The following is a 22,879-nucleotide window of genomic DNA, read 5'->3' on the forward strand; positions in this document are numbered from 1 at the left end:
CATGTATTGATTTTTGTTAATTAAGTGGGTTTAGATACAATTTTTAAAATTACTGATTCCCATATTTGATTTTCAGTGTGTTGCTGCTTTTGTGATTCAGCTAACAAAACCATATTAAGAGCCACGTTTTCAGGGCAGTAAAACAGAGTCTGTGTAAGCTCACGGTGAATGTGAAAACAAAGTCATTTGGATATGTTGACAGTTTTGGAGTCATCTTTTTGATATGTATTCTTTAGAGCATCCTTGTGTAATGTTTCTCCAATTTCAGTCTCTCTCTTGGACCACCATGCATGCCAGAGCTCTTGAGCTTTGTCTTGGAAGAGTTTTCAATCAATCAGAATTCCAAATGTACATTGTTACATTCCCTCAGGTGTTCAAGCCTTAGAATCAGTAATTATTGTGAATAGAAGAGAACTTTGCAGCCAGTCTCAGTGCCAACATTCCAAAAGCCAGTACAATGGAAACGAGAAATGGTTTATGTCAGAATATGGTCACATTCTTCTGATTAAACCCACTCAAAAAAAGACAACATTGTAATATTTTCCAATGACTGTTTATCATGAATTACGTCAGCCTTAGTTTAAATTGCTATTATTTCTTCTTAATGCTTCATGGTGCCTGCATAATTTACAGCATTGGCAGCTGTGGGGCTATGAAATAACCTTTCACAATCACCATACAATAGTAAAGAACATGAAGTTTTTGTTGTTAATTATTATGGGACTCCTTTAACTTTTTACAAAGTGACATAAAATATTGTTGAGGTACTTACGGTTAAAGCTACTTTTACATGGATCTATTTTGCTTCTGGCTAGTTTCTTAACTAAAGCAGTCATTTGTGGTTATTATGCCTTGGGAGATATTATGCCAGAACTGGTTTAAAAGAATTATTATGTATCACATGTCATACATTACATGTCAGCACTTGAGGCTCTTTTTCAATAAAAACAAATGTAATTTTAGTTAATGCTGTTTTACGTATAGGCCATTTGTAAACTTACCTAAGTTAATTTGAAGGTACTAAAAAAGCTTTGTTCCTTCTGGAGTGCACTTGAATAATTTTGTTTTGGCTTCAGATGGAAATTCCAAAATATTTGTCCTTATTTTAATCAGACTACAGTAATGCATCTAAGAGCAAATAGTTTCCCTAATACCCAGGTGAGTGTACACATTTCAAGGAGTTGGAATTGATACCCATTACCTTGTTTAAGTCTTTTTTAGCAGAGGGCTTTCTCGGCTCCCGAATGGTACTGCTAATAGGACCAGCCAAGGCTACCGAGTTGCTTAATGATGATACCTCCGTTTTTTAAGCCTTGTCATTGTATAACTTGGAAAAAGTAGTTTATACAGTCTAGCTAATCCTTGGGTGAAGGGTGGTATAAATTAAACGCTGTAGGCAGGTCCTGAGTTTCCTTAAAGCTACATTTCAAATATGGAAAATGCAAACTTATACAAAGCCACCTTTGAATTAATATGTCCTTCCCTGTAGTTCCAAATACTATACATATTTTCCAGGGCTTACTTATTTAAAGCAAGAAATGAAGCAGCGAGGGTGTGCCAGCCAAAGAATGAAAACACATGAATGACTCGTGAACATTTTCTGATTTTTCTTACCTGTAATTAGTTAGTTACTGTTAGCCAAAATAATTTGCATGATTTTCCCCACTATCTTTGTTTGAGAACCATAAAAATGATCAAAGCCTCTATTTGTCTCTCATGGGGTAACATTTAACTCCTTGGTGCTTGTGGTTTTAGTGACTCTATTGTTGGCAGTGGATGCCCTGCTGGGGAAAAGATCAGTCTCTGTCCCAACCCAAATGGTCAAGCTGAAGCCACGCGAGCATCTTTTGAAAAAGAGAGAGAGAGAGAGCATTTCATGTATTGTTACTTAAAATTCAACAGGGAAAATTGACTCTTCTGAAACTTGGATAAATTTACATGTATCCTGATAGATTTTCAAAATTGGACAACATGCTTGAGTGCTCTGGAAATGAGCCTGCAAGGCAGATTTAGAATTCTTTAGTTTTTTTAATCAAAGGCATTTCACAAGCCAGTTGTGAGTGGAAAGGGGAATCTAGCATTACATAAGAAAGTAGCAAATTGTTCTGTTTAATGAGTGAATATTTGGTATTTATAAAGCAGATAAAAGATGGTAAAGCAGGAGACAGACCTGAAGTTTCAGAGATTTTAATAAAGACTGAAGTTAGTAGTGAAAAGGTCAAAGTGCCATTTGCTGAGCCCCTCATTTTGGCATGGTATCAAAGCTTGTGGAACTGACTGTGTGACTGTGATGCGTGTTAATGAACAGTTGTGGCACTTAACTGAGATCATGGGTTTGTCACATGAATATATATAAAAAAGAGATGAGAAAATATTTTTTTTTCATTTTGCTGTATTGTGGCTGTTGGAAGGACGAAACAATTAAAAGAAACATTTGAATACCACATTGTTAAGTCACATAGCTGGACTGTAAAGAAAACTAGTTTTGAATAATTGAATACTGATGATAGTTAAATATAGTTATTCAAAATTGTTTTTAGCTACAGATGTTACGCCATTTTAGAAACTTAGACTAAATAATGTCAGATCTTGTTTGCTTTTTTAGTATGTTATTCATTTATTGGGAAATTCAAAATGTAAAACAGCTGGGAAAAGAGCTTGGTGTTCACAAAGTAATCTTTAAAATGTGTACATTTCAGACCCACTCTTATATAGCTGTTTAGAAATGCCTGAGTTGTATATTATAGTTCATAAAGTTCTGTAAACATAGTCCAACAAGTATATGACAGAGAAATATGAAATAGGAACATGGGGATAATTTTGAAATCAAAATCAATTTATTATAGTCTTTATAAAACAGCAAACTGCTCTCCATTCAAATAATATGTAATCTTCAGTCACACGCATTTAAAATTATCTATACTACATATAAAATATCTGAAGAAAAATGTTCATTCATGTTTAATTCTCTCTGTGACGCTTATGTCAAAATGAAGGAGTTAATTTATCTAAGAGTTTCAATGCATGAGTTAGAGCTGTACAAAACCAATCATGTAGAAATAATAGACTACCACTGGAAGTGCTGTACTATTGCAGTTTTAATAGCTCTTCAGTTCTGCTCAACAATTAGTCCATACATTTTATAGCTGGGCCTTTAAGAAACTGGCATACTCAGCAAAATCACAGTAATTGGGAGATGATGCAATGTAGAGACAAGTCAAAGGAAAAAAATGAATAGCAAATGTCAGTAGTTTATATTTTAAATATGCCAGCAATATTAATAGAGGAAAAAATTAATAGCAAATTTGAGTAGTTTTTATATTTTAAAATATCCTAGTAATATGATCTGGAGAGAGACTGTGATTCCTGCAGACTTTTAAATGTCATGTTGACATGATTGTAGTTTTTAAAGCATTAGCAAAATACCCATGTACCACTTGAAAAAACTGTGATATGATCTACTCCCTGATATTAGGCACTAGGATATAAGGACATGAGCCTTCGCCTACTGAGTTCAACGGGAGTCTTTACACTGTCATCAGTGGGCTTTGGATCAGGCCCTTAGTCTCCAAACTCACTCATCATAAACCTGATCAGAGAGGAGCGTGGTGAATGTCAGCATTCTGACTGGTTCATAACTCAAGCTAAAAAGCAAAAGAACCCCTCAATAATCTATTTTTTTTTTATTCCCCTGCCATTACCTGAACTACACCTGAGCGTTTCTAAACACCACCTCTTCCCAGTAATAGTAAATGGATACACCGTGCCTTCCCATATTTTGATTCTATGGGTGAGTAGTGAATATATTTTCCTAACTAGACAAAAATCAAAAAGTAATTACCTTTGGCAGAAAAAATAAGAGGTTTGGCTTCTCTGAGCTTTATAATAGCCATTAGAACTTGTACAATGAAACTTTGACTGTCTGTACACTGAGGAGGACCAAACGCCAATGAAACCATGGAAGTTTTGACATTGACTTCAATGGAAGTATGATTTTTTGGCCTTCAATACGTGTAGCTTTACCTTAGTCCTTTACCTAATTCAAATGAGTCAAACATCCTCCATGTGAGTCAGGACAGCTATATTGGTCCTTATTACTGTGAATGGGACTTAGGGATAATGATGGATAACCAATCGTGTGATGCAGTAGCTAAGACAGCAAACGTGATCCTTAGATGTATGAAGCAGAGCGGTGGTATTAGCACTGTATATAGTGTTAGAGAAATCACTACTGGAACACTGTGTGCAGTTCTGGTTCCACACTAAAAGTGATGTTGAAAAATTTGGAAGGGTTAAGACAAGACCTACATGAGTGATTTGAGGTCTGGAAAACTTGCCTTAAAGTGAGACACTAAAGAAGCTCAGTGTATTAGTTTATCCAAGAGAATGTTAAGAGATGACTTGCACTCACTGTCTATAAGTAACTACATAAGGAGAAGATTTCTGATAGTAGGAGGCTTTTTAGTTTAACAGGCAAAGGCATAACAAGATCTAGTGGCTGAAGCTAGACAAATTCAGCCGTGGTCCAATGTTTGGTGGAGTTTGGAGAACTTACTGAGCTCTGTCCTTCTTCAGACATATACGCATACCTTTCAATTTGTACTAGCGAGCTGTACATTTGAAGCATAGTTGTTGGCTTTTAATTTCACAGATCGCGCCTAATACATTAGCCCTACATAGGAAGTGTTGTAACTGCCCTATTGTGTTTTAGTTGTGGCAGGATTTGAAAATCTAACTTGATAGCATCTCATTAAATATGTTAACTAATAACATGCTCCAAAATCACATACAGACTTAATGTAACTCTTTATAGATTCTTCAGGAGTATCTCTAGTTACCTGAACTTTTTGCATAATAGTTTGAAAGACTGTGTTAATTGAAAAGTCTGTTAGCACCACCTGAGTGCAAGAAGAGGAGGAATTTGATTTTAAACAGGTGGCTTCAACCCACAGAAAGGGTAAGAAGGAAACTGAAAGGGGCAATTGTAATAACCTTGTCAATGAGGACAACATACACAAACAACAGCTGGTGTCACAATGACAGGGGTGCTGCTATAAGGAAGCTTTCAGCATTGTTGGAGCCCAAAGTGGGTTTCATTTCAGACTTGCTATTACAATAGGCTACAGTGAAAGAAGCAGGGAAGGTGGGAATAAAATAAAAGTTCATATAACAGTGAAAACTATTCCTTACAATAGTATGGAATGTGTACTTTAAATAGGCATTGATGGTTTTGCTTCTCATTTCAATGGTGAAATTAAGCATGACATGGAATGTACACCCTGATCTTGCAGCCCTAACTACTGGTTCTCTTGAAATGTACCAAGACAGTCCCATGGCCTATTCTATAATGGCTATGGGTGAAAAATCAATGTTTGAAAAGCAGGAAAAATATCTTTAATAAAATACTTAAGCTATTCCCTCAACCTTTTTTGTAGCAGAATAATACATTCAAGTATCAGCAATGTAGTTATCCTTATTAGATCGTATCAGAATGCACTACAATCATATGACTGATTTACCAAAAATTATAGCTCTTTAAGGTTTTTTGGTGGTGGTAATTATGAAACACTTTCTGTCATTATGTTGGATGTGTGTTGTATATGTTTAGTTATGACAGAGAGGGGTTTGTTATTAAAAAAACACACACACACACACACAAAAAAACCCCAACCCTACCTAGCTGTAAATCCTTTCAGCTGCTTAGTTTAGAAGTTAGAGTCAATTTATGGAAGTCTGTGTTTACTGTCTTTCGAGCTTGATCATGACATTGGAATGTTTTTTTGAAGAAGAAAAAAAAACCTCTATAAAATGAAATCTGCATTTACTGGTATGAAGCACAGAGCACTTGGCATCAGCAATGAGGCTACAGTATCTCTTTGAAGTGAAGCAAGTAAGAATAAACTTGCTGGTTCCATTTTGGGTTTAGAAGATAATTGGCTGATATGTTCAGCAAGTTCTAAAATTAACTGTAATAACAGAGGAGCCCAAAGTCATCAGTGGCTTAAAAAATGAAAATATGAAATGTACATGTCAGAGGAAAAGTATGGAAAATTGTAAACAAAGTAACAAGCAAAAAGATTAACAAGACATGAAGTAATTTATCTGTTGAATAAGGCTCTGTTATAGAATGAGGTTATTAATTTTTTTGGTTTGTTTGTTTCTGCGATGTGTACTGTGTGTGAATAATTCTCAAGACTCATCCAGCCCCTGACACATTGCAGCCATCAACATTCCCAAAATTGTATCTGGAGTTGCCTGATGTAAGGGAAACATCCTATTTTAGGTATGGTGATGTTCTCAATTTTAAAGAATTTTTAATTGCTCAGACAATTAATACCTCATGCATATTTTCAACAATAGCTGCCTAGCAACCAGCAAAAAAATATTCTGGAGAGCAAGAGGGGCTGAGATGAATGACTAGAAATGTGAGCTCTCATTTCAGGTGAGTTAAGGAAAGGCATTAGGGCTGTGCTGCATATTTGGGTCCAAAAGTTAATATTCATGGAAATGGGGAGGTCTTGAGATAACAAATATCCAACTTGTCTTTACATCCAAATAAAAAGACAGTCTAAACGAGATGTAGGATTTCATCTACACCCCGTGAAATGAGGTCTGAGTCTGATAGGCTTTGTTGGTCTCACAGGCCAAAACCCAGACTAAACAAAACAAAAGACTTCGTCAGTTGTCGGGGGGGAGGCTTTGTAGCACACCATGAGCCACATCCCACCTGCAGCTGGACAGCCTTCAACACTTCAAAATTCTGGTGGTTTCGGGGGGCTCTTTAGACCCAACTCTAAACACAAATAAACCCACTCTATGGGACTTTGACCTTCCCTACCGTTCTCCTTCCATTTTCTGATTCTCCACTTAGGTATTTTCCCCCCATTTTAATTCTGACATGATTTTAGCTACTCGTATTTCATGAGCCTTAAAAGCTGAGCTGCTTGGGAATTTCCCACCAAAATGCTTTTATGGAAAATGCTATTTCCCCAAAAACAAATTTTTCCACGGGGCTTTTCAGTTTTGCTGAAATGCTTCTATTTTCCATCAGTAAAACTGAAAAGAAACATTTCATTTGGGATTGGGTTGGCCCAAATAAAAATATTTTAGTTTGTCCAACTGAATTAAAACTTTTCATGTTCAGTCATTTCAACAATAATCTGGCTGCTGTGGGGCATCATGGGAGCTGTAGTTCAGGTGGCCTCATGCCGCTGTGGGCTGGTTTGCCCGGCTAGACTACATCTTCCATGATATTCCACAGTCTCACGTCTCAGTGAACTGACATGGTACATCACGGGAGAGTTAATTTGGCAAAGGAGCCTCACCCATAGAGGAGAACTCAGAGAGGGCATGAGGCACTCAAATTACAACTCCCACAAGGCACAGTGGCAGCTCAGGGGAACACAGACTATGGCTGAATCAAATCGAAATGAATGAAACATTTTGATTTGGGAATGCGGAAACATTTCGTTTTGTTTGGAAATGTCAAAAGAAAACATTTTGAGTATTCCAAACCAACATTTATCGGAACTGTCTGTTCCATAAAAACAAATTGATATTTTGACTTTTTGTCCTGATGTGGGACGAAAACAAATTTCAAAATGCTGGAATTTTCTATTGGACAGAAATTCTGAGTTTTGACAAGCTCTTCTTCAAAAGTGAAGGTTAATGATGAGCTTCTGATATCACATTCTCTCATGTAAATCAAAAGGAACTCCACAGGAATCTATGAAGTAATTCTGGATTTACACCAACGTAACTGAGATCAAAATGTGGCGTTAAAGCTACCTGGATCTGATCCTTCTCCCACTGATGTCAATGCAAAAGTGCCATTGATTTCAGTGGGGCAGAATCAGACCCTATGTCATCTGAAAGCTGAGTCTCGGCTTTTGGTAAGATTTGTTTGCATTGTGGTAGTGCCCCTGGGGCCCATATAAAACATTGGTTTACTAGATTTAGTGGTATGAGAGATTAGCTGCTAAAATGTTGTAATCGAAGTTTGTGGGAAAAGCAAGATGGTAATCAAAATACTATGATTTTTAAATTTTGGTGTTTTGTGACTTGGCAGGGCCAGAAATAAATCGTTTATATCTTGGAGATCTGAGAATCGCACACTTTCCAATGGTAAAAGACATTTATTTCTGCCCTTAATGGTTGATGAGATATTAGATGTAAATATGTCAGTGATACTATAGACCAATAGTGTCTTTTGGCACTGCTCCATGACTAAATATAACCAATCCTGAACCAGTGTGATTAAAGTTCATTTCCAGGTTTAGTAGAAGATTCCAAGATAATTCCATAGGCAAATACAGTACCTGAAGTCGCTGTTTTGGACCTTATCTTTCATACGCTGTAACTTCCTTTGTTACATTTTTTCTATTTGCAGTAACCATCTAGCAACTGTCCAAAGTACAGACAACTGTTAACCTAGGCATCTCATCAATTCATGTTGAAGCATAAATAAATACATCATTTTTTTAAACCTAAACTATTTCACACATTCCTTTTGTCTTTGTAAAATGCCTTGCTTCATTTTTACCTAAAGGTGGTGTATAACAAATATTTGCATTTCCAACATCACTAATTGTCATCAACTCAATATGGTGTAGTACCATGCTGACCCTCATGTAATATTGTCAGTTTAGTGGTATTTATCTGTAGTATACTCATGGAGGGTTTGGAGTGTGAATTTTGGAGGGGGGAGATCTCTGTTTTTAAAGGCTGCACTTCTGAGATTGAACATTATTTCCATTTTTTAGTAAAGATCTATTTTTTCCCTCTTTTAACTCATATATATTTCTACCAGGCTATTGTTTAATTTCAAGATGGTGTCTTTGGTAGAAAGATAATCAAATGTAATGTCTTCCACAACCGTTTCATATGCATGACTGCATAAAGCTTGTGTAATAGTTTATTATTGTAAAATTAGTATACCATAGAATAGAACAAACCGGGACCATAGCCAGATGAAATAGACAATGAATAGTTATATAAGGTTTTGAAGCACATGTAGTAGAACACAAGCACACTGTGTTTTCTTCTCAATTGTCTGCTGTTTGTTAATGTTTCCCTTTCAACATGATTACATCTCAGTTTAATACCACTTGCCATTTCAGGGTATACAGTGCCAGCATTGACGTAGTTCTATCCCCTCCGTGCTACAAGTACTGCATGTATATATTTAAACTGAACTAGGCATGGTTAGCTAATGGGTTCTTCAAGAGAGATGCACTTATAAAATTAAGTGATGTATATAATTGTTAATTTTGGGTTAACAAGTTTGAAAGGGGTATTTCACCAATAATTATAACACTTAGTTCTATGAAAAGTGTGACATTTTAATTTTTGTCAAACAATTTCCTACCTCTAATCTCTGGGTTTTCATGGAAGGTTATTATTTCATAACCAAGGTAAAAGCATTATTTATTAAAGTTCTAAAATATTATATTACTTTAAGTTTTAAGTTGCAGATCTATCTCCTGGTTTAGAAAAGCATTTTATTGATTTTTTAAAAATGTATATTTGAACTTAAACTTCAGTTTCACATTATGGCTTCCATATTATTTCAGAAGCAGATACATTTTAGTTCTTTGCGAAGACTTAGTTGCTTTATAAGAAACAGTGAATCTTATACATCTGAGCTTACACCATCACTGAAGTTTAGAACTGTGCACATTTGGAGTTTCACCTTTCCTGAATTTTTTTTGTCTCACCAAGCCTGAAGGAGAAGTTTTAGAATGACAGAACACTGTTGTTACTCACTGTGGCTATGTCTACACTAGAAACACTGCAGCGGTGCAGCCCGTAACATTGTAGTGTAGACACTTACCACAGCGATGGAAGTGGTTCGTCTGTCGCTGTAGTAAATCTACCTCTTTGAGAGGCAGTGCCTAGGTCACATTTTTCACAGCTCTGAGTGATCTAGTTAAGCCAGCCTAACTTTGTAGTGTAGATCAGCCCTGAAGAAAGGTGTGGGGTATGGCTGATTTCATTTTGACTTCACAGCAAAGTAAAATCATCCCATTCACCAGTAGAGAGGGAAGGTACTAGAGAGAGAAGAGCGGGATGAATACAGAACAAAATAAGAATATGAATGGAATAAAATAATTAGTGTTTGATCCAAAGCCCATTGACACCAATGGTCATAGGATCTACCGTATACTACATTTGAATAGGCACAGAGTTGAAAATGGGTGTTCATTACCATGTTTTGGTACTTGAATCTGGATTAATAAAAGAGAAGGAGGAACTACGCATTTATTGTTCACTTTGGCTGGCATTTTCAAAAGTGTCTAAGGGAGATAGGATCCCAAATCCGATTGAAATTCTATGGGATTTGGGTGAAGAGTTTCCTCAAGTGCCTCTGAAAATCTAATCTAATCATTATAAATTATTTGGAATTTCTATTTTAAACATTCCTACTCTGTGGTAGGCTATTTGAGTACACTGTGGCCTCAAACAAAAATGCCCAGGTGGAAGACCTATTCAGAAATGAGAGAGTAAGTCTGGAACCTGAGATAAATATTAGGACTAATATACTTGCCACAGTAAATAATAAGGCTGTAACTAACTTCCCCCAAAGATTTGATTGACAGCATCCTCAAAGTAGTTTGCTCATGGGAAGCAGAACCCTGAGATAAAGTTTCAGCCTGAATTTATGTATATTTGGGAGGGGAACAGGGTACATTCCTACCCAAGAAGAAAATCCTGGTTGTCTGAAACAATGTTGTGTGATGAATCAGTACATTTTTATTGTTCATATCCTCAGAGGTCAGAAATACTGACGTTTGGAATGCAAACCAGACAGATAGCATATGTAAATACTGTATGTGCCTCTGCTCTGGCTACAGCTGTGGTCAGTGAAAGCTATAATTCACTTTGCACTAGATGAATAATAGGTTCTCTCTAACTTCTTCTCCATTTAGAATGTTGATTTAAAAGGAAACAGGGTTACACTTTTGAAATCCTTTGCCATAATGAAGACTTCCAGAGATTTTTGATAGGCTTTCAGAATGTATGTAACATTATGTCTAGATTTAAGGTGTCTTGAGTAAATATTGACCAGTATTGATTTTTGCTTTGCCTCAGTCAATATTTACCTCTTGAGTTGATGAATCTTGATATTTATCTCAGCAGAAGTCCGTATCTTCTTAATACGAAACATGGAAATCTGTTAGAGGTGCTCATTTCTTATGGATTGGCTCGAGGTGTTTGAAGCTAGTGAAAAGTAGCTATATAGACACTTCTGGTGTTTATTCTCTCTAAGCTGTGATTTTTGTCAGGTTTCCTAAGCTAAGCAGCATCAGGTTGTATAAGCACTTGGATGGGAGACTTTTTGGGAAAACCCAGATACAGTGTTGGTGAATCTGTGGCTTTATGGTGTTTCCTTCTGCCAGAACAGAATCATTGCCCCAGGGTGGTGTTAAAACACTGTGCTGAGGTCCTTCCAGATGATATGTAAACGTGAAGTCCTTACCCACTGTGGTCATTCAAAATCCCATGGCATCTTCCACAAGGCGTGGGGTATTAATCCTTGTATCTGGCCAAACTGCAATTAAGAATAAGGTAATATATTCTACTTATTATTGCAGTAATACTTTGGGGCCTTGATGGAAATTGAGGCCCCTAGGAACTACCCACCATTGTGTAAATACATGGTAAGAGACAGGCTTTACCCTGAGGAGTCTGGATCCTTTACTGAACTCCACTGAGGCGCTGCAAAGTGTGCAGAGCTCCACCCACACAGAATTCATTATATGATCAGGGCCTGGATACATACCTGAATTCCCACTCTAGTTTCAGGCACGTAATTTTGCCTGTCCTAATGTGGTTGTGTAGTGTTACTGTGTGCTGTTAAACAAATGCCCCAATTTACCCCAGAGGAGGCTGCACTTCGGTGATGGAAAAAGTGATTCTTATAGCTATAATCTGTATGCTGAGAGAGATTAAAAATTGAAAAACGCTGTGATCCATTTGGAAAGAATGTGCTATATAAATATCAGATTATGCAAATCTAAACTATTCATCTTTTAAATGTTCATTTTCCCTTTTCCCTGATTATGTTTTTTGAATTGCCATATGTACTTCTTGTGGCATTTCTGTCTTGTCAAACTAAAAAGAGAAATCCTTATAATTAACTTTTTATGGATTTCCATTTCCAGATAGAGCTATATTTATCTTTTTTGAATGTGTAACCATTGAGTAATACTGTAGGTGGTTTTTAAGTCCTTTTTAAAAAAAATTCCTCAAACTTGTTTTTTATAAACATTATAAGTCACTATCAAGGGCATATGCTTGGGAGTAAGGAATTGGGAAAGAAGAGGATTTTAAAGTTGCACAATTGCATTGGAAAAAACCAGAACAAGCAAATCATGTATTTCTAAAGATCACACTGTTGTTTAATGTTATAGCAACATTCTTTCAGGAATGCTGATGATACACAGGAAATAAGTGAATAATTCTAATTGCAAAACTCTGTTGGTTTGTTATATTTCAAATGTTAAGATTTAATCTGCCCTGGAGTTGTGTTAAGAATAACAGAACATTTAAAAAAAAAACCCTGACTGAAGCAATAGTGATTTATCAAAGCAGCACTCAAATTAAATAAAGATTTGGCAGGATAGGCTGGAAAGTGCATTTATGTTTTCATGTACTCTTTTTTTCCTGATGTACCCTTATTGGCTTGTTTTAATACCGGTGTTATTTACATTTCAGGGATGGACCTATTATGCAGGAAATTGTCCAAACCCCTACAGCTGTATTTTACATTGAAATGTGTTTTTTTTAATGAAGTGATTGTGCAGACTTAATTTGGTAATCTATTATTAAATTTATAGTTTCAGGCTGTATTTGATATTTTTGCTTTGTATCGAATGAAAATGGATATACATGAAGATATACAGTGTATATATATACCTGGTTTTGTATAGTAAATCTTTATATATGTTGTCCATTTTCAGAAACATACTGATCCTTTTGCAAACTCTCTTCTATGTTAGGGAATTCTACAGACCCTGTGTTCCCTAGCTGAACCAACTTATACACCAGTCTATTTTTAGTTATGAATGAACGATATAGAATGCAGTAGGTACTGTGATTTCTTTTCAGAGGTTCTAACTCATAAAATCATTGTGCCATACACTGCAATTATAGTGGTAAACATAATCCCAGCATCATGTTTCAAACCAAGAATTGTAATTCCACAAGGTTAGAACTTCCCCCTCATTGTTTATAAGAAATATTATCTGTACAGTAGATCACGTAATATTAAATTAGGATAAGTTCTGTGATCTTTATTCTTGAAAATGTTCATCCCTGAATATTTTAAACATGATTGTACAATTTGTGTGTATTTCCCTCTCTCTTGCTGCTATTCTGCATGACATTCATGTAACACTAGAGGGCAACTGAGAGTTTTCTTTAAACAAAGCTGGAGATGGTTTTAATATCAACTAAGTGTTTAAACTCATTGAGGATTTATTTCCCTGTCTGCAAATTTCTACATATGTAACCTCTGAGTTTCCATTGACAGCAAATAATAATCCAAATAAAGTTCTTCTGAGGGAAAATATAGACAGAGTGGTTGAGAAGGCTGCTTTTGCCCAAATAAGGATTTTTTGGAGACCCCATGTGTTAGATAATGATCAACTGACAGTTGGTCATGAGTTAATAATGCTGGATGCTGAAATATGCATACCATGTGGTATAAAACAGTTCTGTAGATGGGGACAAACACGGCTATAGTTAGACATGAGAAACACAAGGAAATGTGTAAACTGTTTAATCGTGTTTCTGTTTAATCCACCCAGATAATTTCCTAAGAACCAACACTGACTGCAAAAGAATTTTACACAACCATCTTCACAGTTAATGTTAAACCTTGCTCTATGTTACTAAAATGTAAAGAATAATAATATACTTTCACTGTATATAGATTTTTGTTTAAGTGCTTACTAATCACACAAAGATGGGCCTGATTCTGATCTTATTTACACCTGTGTAAATTGGGAGTAATTAAACTGAACTCAGTGGGTTTACATCAGGGCTATTCTATTTAAAACCACAAACCTCTCAGGTGTTATGATGAGGACTATGGTTACTATTTCCATTCTTGCACTCCCTGAAAAAGCTCCGGCTGGTGAAAAATACAGTTTCCTATTTGCTGAGTAACTCAGGTCACTGTGGACACATCACCCCAGTGCTCTGCCCTGCTCCAAGTCTGAATCCCAAGGAATGCAGACCCAGTTCAAGGTCTCTGTGTTGCTATTCAAAGCTCTAGCTACCTGAAAGATAGTTTCTCATTCTGTGACCATCGCCTCTCATGACAGCTATGCTACAGGGGCTCGATGAAACTGCCAAGGGAGGCTTATAAGTGTGGGACACAAACTGTAACAGGAGCTGGACCTGGACTATTGAAATCATTCCTGCAAAAGATAAGAATGACTGTGGTCCTCTCCGCTTTCTGAACCAAAAATACAAAACTTCTCTGATGTGGCTTCTCTTAATTTCTCTGATGTGGCTCTCCCTCAATAAATATATCATCTATGCGCATACACAATGCGCAGACACATTCATTCACTTACCCACATACAGACAAACAAAACTCCTATAAACTAATTAAGATCCATCTCCTACTGGATGGGACAATACAAAGAGAGGGTGAGGGATTGTTATTTCTAACTCAGAATGCTTGTTAGGTGTAGGGATACTATAGGGCAGTGGTTCTCAACCTTTCCAGATACCTGTACCCCTTTCAGGAGTCTGATTTGTCTTGTATATGCCAAGTTTCACCTCCCTTAAAAACTACTTGTTTACAAAATCAGACATAAAAATACAAAAGGGTCACAGCACACTATTACTGAAAAATTGCTTACTTTCTCATTTGTACCATATAATTATAAAATAAATCAGTTGGAATATAAATATTGTACTTACATTTCAGTGTATAGTATCTAGAGCAGTGTAAACAAGTCATTGTCTGTATGAAATTTTAGTTTGTACTAACTTAGCTAGTGCTTTTTATGCAGCCTGTTGTAAAACTAGGCAAATAGCTAGATGAGTTGATGTACCCCCAGGCTTACACATACCCGTGGTTGAGAACCACGGAAGAGGATCACATACATACCTAGATATAGAAAGATTACTGGAAAGAAATGTGGGTCTGGAAAATTGCTGGAGAGAAGGCAGAATGTTGGTACCACCCACATGTACTCATATAAATGGACACATTTTTTAGAACTTGGCTCATAAAGCAATTAGAGAAAAATTGTGATCATTGTGGCCCCAGTAATAATTTTTCAGTTGATCCCAATGCTGCACAGTGGAGATACTGTGCACCTAGAGTGGAATGTTCACCAGTAACCCAATAACTTCAATAGGGGCAGGGTTAGGCCAAGGCTGAGTGCTTTGGAAAATCCCACCCTTGCTGTCTGGGTGCATTTTCCACCTGATTCCCTTTCACGCTATTCATTCTAATGGAAGTTACAGGTAGATCTCAAGAACGGAGTACACGCCATAGTTCCTGCTAATCTCACTTCTTGCATCCTCATCCAGTGTGAGTGTCTCTAGCAAATTATAATGACATCCCAGTGCAGTGGTAGAGTTCTGAGAAAAGGAAAGGGAGAAAGTGAACCCATAGCATTCTTATGTTTAAAGCAAAGCAGTTTTACTTGCCACAATGATGTGATACAAATGAGTAATGCAATAAGGGGCTTAAATAACTTATTTGTCATTTCCACATGCGAGCAGTAAGGTGTTCATGGCTTCATAGCTCCCACTATCAATCTCAAAAGCAAGGTTACTGGAAATATGCCTTTTTACTCCTCTTGGGTGAATCTCTATGTATCTATTTAGGTTCTTATTACAATGCCCATTTCTTACCTGTCTGTCAGCTCATCTGATCTGTCTAATCTTTCTATCTGTGTGGGAATGATTGGGTATGTAGCTATCTTATTATCAAGGTATGTAGGTCATGTCTTCATTGAGTAGTGCTGACTCTGCTAGAGAGCAGTTTAATGAATGCTAGTTTTTGTCAGAAATAGAAGGAAATGTTGCCAGGAAAACCTCCTTAACATGTGCTGTATGTTCTTGTTTGTCTTTTACTTTGTAAAGGTTCCTAATGAGAAGTTAGTTGCTATTGGCGCATTGTGTGTTTTGCCCGGTTTGGATGCGATTACTTGATTTACATGGGTTAGCAGTGCACTGTCATTTGTCGCTGCTGTGTTTGCAGTCCTTTTGTCTTGGCTATTACATAATCAGTTGTTCCTGTTCACCCTTTTGCCCTGTTTAAAAAAAAAACACAGAATATTCTAAAGAGTCAGATTTTCTTTTGCAAGTGCTGTGATCGGCATACAGTTTTGTCTGATACCAAGTTCAAAGTCCACTGTAATTGGAGGCAACATACACAAGTGTCCATTGAAGTTTGTGGGTGTGGAGGCTAAAAGTCAGTTTCACACTGGGGGAAAGAAAAACTTTAATGAACAAGGGTCAGATACTCTACCACAGTCCAGACATGTCCTACTTTATAATTAAGTCTGATAGCTTCTTCTTTGTGGGCTAAATCCTGCTCCCCTATTGGACTGGATGTAGGGTTAAATTCAGCAAGGCTCTTAAACATGTGCTTAACTTTAATCATGGAGACTAGTTTCACTGAAGTCCAACAGAACTACCTACATGCTAGTTAGGTGCGTGCTTCAGTGCTTTGTTGAATCAGGGCCTTAACCTTTAATGTCCATCTTCCTGTTGTGAATATTCCAAAAACTCACTCTTTTCATCGAAAAACTCACTCTTTTCATCAATGCTAACAGAGCGAAAAGGAAGCAACAAGCCTTTATAGCAAAAGTTTTGAACTCAACCATTTAGCAGTGAAGAAAATTAGTCCAAGTGCCTGATCCTGCACGGTTCAGTGCCTTCAATTTGTATTGTGTTCAGTGGAATTTGAAAACATTCAGTCTTCTGCAAAATCAGGCCCTTAATTATCTAGTGTGATATGTGCAATACATCCAGTGTTTCTATTTTTAACAAAATAATTAAAATAGTCATCCCCACAGTGGTGGTCTTTGCTTTTTTTTTAAGCAGTAGTCTGGGGAGCGGGAAAGGCAAACCCAAAATCAATCTGCAACAAGTCAAATGTCTCCATATTAATCCCCACAAAAAAGTGTCTGTTCCACTTATTTCCAAATGAGGAATGTTTTCTTTAGAGAGGAAGCAAATTGATTTTCCCCACATTGAGAATAGAATATCTCATTTCCAAAACAAAACCTTTAGAAATGGTTACACAAGTACACTCTGTATACTTATGAGTTAGAAAATTGTTCAGATGTTTAGTGCCTCTCTCAAGGATATCGAGTCCACAATAGTTTTCAGATTTATTCTGACATGTTCCATTATAAGTCCACAGTGTATATAAATTACAGAAAAGAACGAGCAAGTCCTTGGATTAGAAAAACATGAAAAAAATACTTTAGTATTAAAACTTTTTGGACACTCAGAATATCTATCTATCTTGAGTCTGTGTGTGTGTGTGTGTGTGTGTGTGTGTGTACAGATACATACACAAATATTAATTAGTATTTATAGCAATAGTAGTAAAATCCTGCTATAAAGGAAAATATTGTTCTGAAGGTTGTGTTAGAAGGATTAATATTAATCTCTATATTGAAAAAGGTAGGAGCCTAGTCTGGCTGCCACTGAAATCAGTAGGAGTTTGCCACTGATTTCCATTGGGGGGTGGGGTGGGAAGGGTACGGCAGGATGGGGCCCTGTATCTTGGTTTATAGAAAAGTTTCCCCAAATTAAAATGACTGAGATTTTTCTAAACTAGGGTCTGACTTTCCACCCTTGCCTGACATTTGAGCTTTTGCCTTGCATTGTGGGCCACTTTCATTTCACCCCAATCTGCACAATCCCATGCTGTGTGCTGACTGCCCGCCCTCTCCTCATGGCATGAGCTCAGAAGCTGTGCTTCTCTTAGTCTGTGTGCAGTGGGTGCTGCTTCCAGGAGGCAGGAGCCAATACATGGACTTTTCAAAAATTAAATGCAAAACCTGTAACTTGGGATGTGGAACAGGGACTGGGGATAAGGTTAGAGATATTAAAAAAAGAAGGCCAAGAACAGGAGGAAGTCAAGGTGGCAGCTATGAGTCCAAAATCACATTGGAGATAATCTAATCCTAGGCTATCTTTTGAGACTTCACCTAAATACAGTGTTACGTTCATTCTTATCTTCCAGATACTGTGGGATGCTAGAAGCTCCCTTGTATGGGGGGTGAATGGTAAGGGACCCTTCTTTAGTAAGGTGGTTGGCTTTCTAGTAATTATGTTTTTAAAGGTGCAACATGTAATAATAATCTTTGTGTGTGCCATTCTCTGTGAGTGACTGTCTGCCGCCTTCCGTCACACTTGATCAACTCTGGGGGTTTCTGGGATCCAGGGCGTGGCATCCATCTCTTTACCTTAATTCAAGGCCCGAGTGCATCTGCACCACCCATCGCAAGGTTCAGTTTTAAATCATCCTTTCAGTCCCATGCCAGATGTCCAAATCTTCCTCCTCTCCTTATTTGACTGTGGCCCTCAATATTATTACAAAGTCACTTGGTTTCTGTATTGGTATGGCTAATCATCTTTGCTGTAGGCAAAAGTACCGTTGCTTCTCCTCCACCCCAATCCTTCCACAAAACAATAACAAAGAAATAAATTCTACAAGCTGCAAGAAGCAGTATGGCACTACAAGTTAGAAGCAGAAATGCCGAACAGCTACCCCAGGACATTCCTCTTTTAAGGAAGTGGTGATAGGCTTTTTTGTTCTTTTTAAGTGTTTCTGAGAAACGTTAAAACCTAGAGGCCAGGATGAGAAGTCATATCAGGAAATAGTTATGCACTTCAGAGAGCCTTGAAAAAGTCTGGGACTTTGATCAGGGGCATTACAATTGCTTAGACATTCGCTAGAATAAGTAATGTAGAGTGATCAAGAAAGGGTACATGTTTTAGGCATTACTACAGGACTGTTTACTTACATGGTTTGTTGAGCAGCCAGCAAAGTCCAAGGTTATTTTGGACTTAGCATGCGTAAGTGATCCAGGTATGACAAATGAGGTAATACATTCCACTCTCATTAAAGACTCTTGGCTGCAGCACCAATTTTGACACAATGCCACTGTTGCTGGATCTCAACTGGGCAAAAGCCGCTTTTTCTCACCCTCCCTATAACAACATGTCTTTTATGTCAGTCAAAATACACGAATCCAGAGAACAGTATTATCATGAGGATTCAACTAGTTGGACTTGTGATTATAAGAATGTCCAAAAATATTTTAAACTGTAACGCCATCCTACAAAACCCAGTCAGGCCAACACCAAGGCTGGCATGCTGCCATCCCTTTGTCTGTACCGACACTCCAGTGTGGCTGTACCCACATGGTGCTATGAGATCTCTCCAGTATCCTGGGCATGTGCTCTCAGGAAAGGAAAGATTGAGAGCTTAGGTGTGTACTAGTCTGGTTTGTGTACGGCTCAGAATTTTAACAGTACATAAACGTACTACATAATTGTATCGTAGCTCTGTTGCCTCAATATATAGCGAGAAACAGTCCTTCAGTGCATAGAATTTTCTGAATATACTATAATAGTTCCAAAGTTCAAATATGCTATTTAATAATTCTTGAAATCCATGTTCGGTACTTTCCCTTACGTGCAAACACGCATGGGGAGGAACAAACTAAGACAGTGAAGCCCATGGCTCTGTGTGGTATGAACTCGATGCTTTTTTCCCTTGGTCTGATGAACTTGCAGTGTTACAGAGGGTTGGCCAATGGAGGCAGGGGATCTGTGGCTCCTCCTCTGACCCTGCAGATTCCTGGTCAGACATGCAAAGGGACTTTCCCTCTGCAGTCCCCATCAGCTATTAAAGTACAGCAGGGCCAGCAAGTGTGTTGTCATCAGTCATCGGCCCACTCTGTGGCCTTCTGGGCAGGGGGAGTAAAGATCTCAGGGCACGCAGGAATGATCATGCTGCTTTGATCAGCCTTAGCTTGATGCCCCCTTTTTCTATGGTTCTCCCGAGAACATGCTGCTAAATGTGGCTTCTCTTACACCCTTACCAGGTCTCCTTTTTCTGAATAGCGGGAAGGAGAGAGGTGACCGTGTGGAGGGAGCAGCCTGTAGAACTGTCTTCCATTTTGCTCCCGTATGTGCTGCACCCTCATAGGATGTGGAAGGAGGCAGAGCATAGGGCCACATATATTTCACTCACGGTAACAGGAACTTTGGAGCTTTGATGTTTATCTTTGATGTCTGTGGCAGTTCTATTAAAAGTCAGCTTTGGGCCTAACAGACCCTGGACCAAATTTTTACAGGGGTTCACGGAAGTCAATGAAGCTATACCAGTTTACACCTACAGATAATTTGGCCCTCTTTTGTTGTGCTACATATAATATGGGGCAATTGTAGTCTGTCTATGTAAAAAAAACTCTTGTAGCATTTGTTGTGATTTATTTTCTAAAGCTATATTATGTTCAGCCAAAGTCTGGAAGGAGGTGGGCTAGCTTGAAGCACAGAATGGTTAAATCTTATTTTCAAGATACCAAGAGCTACTTAGTCATGATAAGGACCAACTCCTAATTTTCTTTTTAAAACATGTTTTTTGTGTGCATTTTGGACAGAGGAAAAAAGTGTCAGAAATTTATGACCATAATGTTTCCTTTCACACTCATAAACTTACCAAGAGCTGAATTGTGCAATGTTTCTTTTGTTTGATTGTCATTATGGAAGGAGCTTGTGGATAACCACAAAGGGAACATTCAGAAAAAGTTGAACACAGCTAATGATAGTTAAACTTGATTTCTTTCACCAGTTGGCTAGAATATTCTAAGGACACACACGCACACGCACACACACACACACACACACACACCCCCCAGCTAGTAGGGAAATAAATTACACCCTTTGCTTTGCTGTGTATCACAGTGGCTACCACTGCCACCCTTGCATGTAGTGGGCCAGTGCAGCATAAAAAATGGATGGGTATGGCTCAGGAAGGTGGGGGATGTGACTATAGAGAGCTTCTCCTCAGGAGCCTCTGCTGGCAGGACCCCAGTAGAGACTTTGGTGGGAATGAAAGCCATCTCCCTTCCTAACATTAACTCCAAGGGAAGGAGACAGCGATAACTCCACCTAGCCTCCATGGAGGTGAATGTCCCTGGAGTGTATTCCCTCTCCCCTCAATGGCAAGGAGATAAGTAGTCTACATTTCTCTGCTCCCCCACCCCAGAGTCAGTGAATGACTTGCTGTCTTTTTGTTTTCTGCCGTGTGGCAAAATTTTTGATCACGCTGGTTAAGTGTCCATGATCTTCCCATAGACACTGACCTCTGAAATCAAACTGTGTGAAATACCCTCTCACAGTCTGTGTGTATGATTTTTACTGGGCTGCCAAATCTCATCCCATCTCACACACAGGAAAAAAAGTGTTCCCATCTCTGAGCAGATCCCTATAAATAATTTCTCCTGAGAATTTACAGCTAAGGTGGCAATAAGCTGTTTTCCTGTATGGGAAGAGTTGTCAAGGGATGGTTGTCATCATGGCTTTTGTAACTGTTGACATTCATGCTATTTCCATTTCATGCTCTTTCATCTAATCAGGAATACAGGACTTTACTACCAGGAAGTAGTAAACTGAAAAACAAGATCATTCATACTATACATATATCATTTACTTTGTCAGTAATTTGTTATACTTCTCTTTTATTGTTTTACTATTACAAATGTTTGTGTTTGAAATAAACCTTTCTTCATCTGCACCTTTTGCTTGATGCTGCAGTGTAGTCATAATCTTGTGTCCATGGCATCAGACTTCTGGCCAGTGTTATGACTTCATTGCATGACCAAGTAGGAAGAGCAGATGGGTTGTGAGGGAGAAAATCAGATTTTAAGAAACAAGGGTCTGATTCTCCACTCAATTAATGAAATCACACTGCTGCAAAATGGCAGAACAGAGAGATGAATAAGGCCCCCTTTCTGTCTGTTAATTTAGCAAAAGTGGCCAGCAAAATTATTAAATGCACGTGAAAGTAATAGACTAGCACACCAGAGAAATCTATGGAATGTTAGCTCATGCCTGCTACATTTTGCAGCACAGTTGGGTGTGTTTTACCTGGACATACCTGAAATGTCTGGCAGACCTCAGCAGTTGAAGTAGCATTCTCCAGTGCAGTCTTTCCCTGCTCCGTTTTAGATTGTTGTCTGAGTCACAATTTTAACTGTGACGATAACTTCTTTTTATATGTACAAATTTTGTGAGTGAATTTAGTCCTCTTGAAGAACTACTAAACTTGAAATAAACTTTAATCTTGAAGACCAGGGTCCACTTTTAAGCACATGAGTAATTTCATTGATTTCAGTGGGGGTACTCACATGCATAAAAGAAAGGTATATGCTTAAGTACCTTGCTGAATCATGGCCTAGACAAGTAGGTTTGAACCTTTCATATTGTGAGCAGGTGCTATGCAAGTTTTACCACACAGCACTGTCAATGCACATGCATCTTGAACTTCAGCACACCTATTATCTGAATGCCTGACCCTCTGGAGCAGAGATCTCCAGTGCTATGGAATTGTTCCAGACTATGTGGTAACTTATTGATGGGGACGAGAATGACCTGACGGAATACATTTTATTTCTAACTGAAGATTGAATTAGATTCCAAGTGTGCAGAAGCTAAGGGCTTTAAGAAAGAATCTGCCTAGATCCCAATTTGAAAATCTCACAACTTAGTACAGTGACGTTCAGAGCTGAAACTGAAGCCCTTGGATTTGGGCTGTGTTTTCAGGATTCATTGTGGTGTGCACTTGCTGGAGAGGTTCCAAGCACCTTTCAGCCCTTAA

General features: G+C 37.9%; 1 protein-coding gene across 4 annotated transcripts in view; it reads left to right on the plus strand.

Moving 5' to 3' along the window:
- The window catches only part of ARID5B (AT-rich interaction domain 5B), a 148,059-nt gene that overhangs the window by 76,992 nt on the left and 48,188 nt on the right, over positions 1-22,879 (plus strand). The window contains exon 1 of one of the 4 annotated variants that reach the window (XM_043550929.1): positions 3,596-3,790. The exons of the other annotated variants lie outside the window; for them this stretch is intronic. Within the exon in view, the coding sequence (XP_043406864.1) occupies positions 3,787-3,790 (4 nt within the window). The 5' untranslated portion in view covers positions 3,596-3,786. Of the gene's footprint in view, positions 1-3,595; positions 3,791-22,879 lie in introns of those variants that run through there. 4 annotated transcript variants of the gene reach the window in all.

Source organism: Chelonia mydas, chromosome 7, assembly GCF_015237465.2.
Source record: "Chelonia mydas isolate rCheMyd1 chromosome 7, rCheMyd1.pri.v2, whole genome shotgun sequence".
Lineage (NCBI taxonomy): Eukaryota > Metazoa > Chordata > Testudines > Cheloniidae > Chelonia > Chelonia mydas.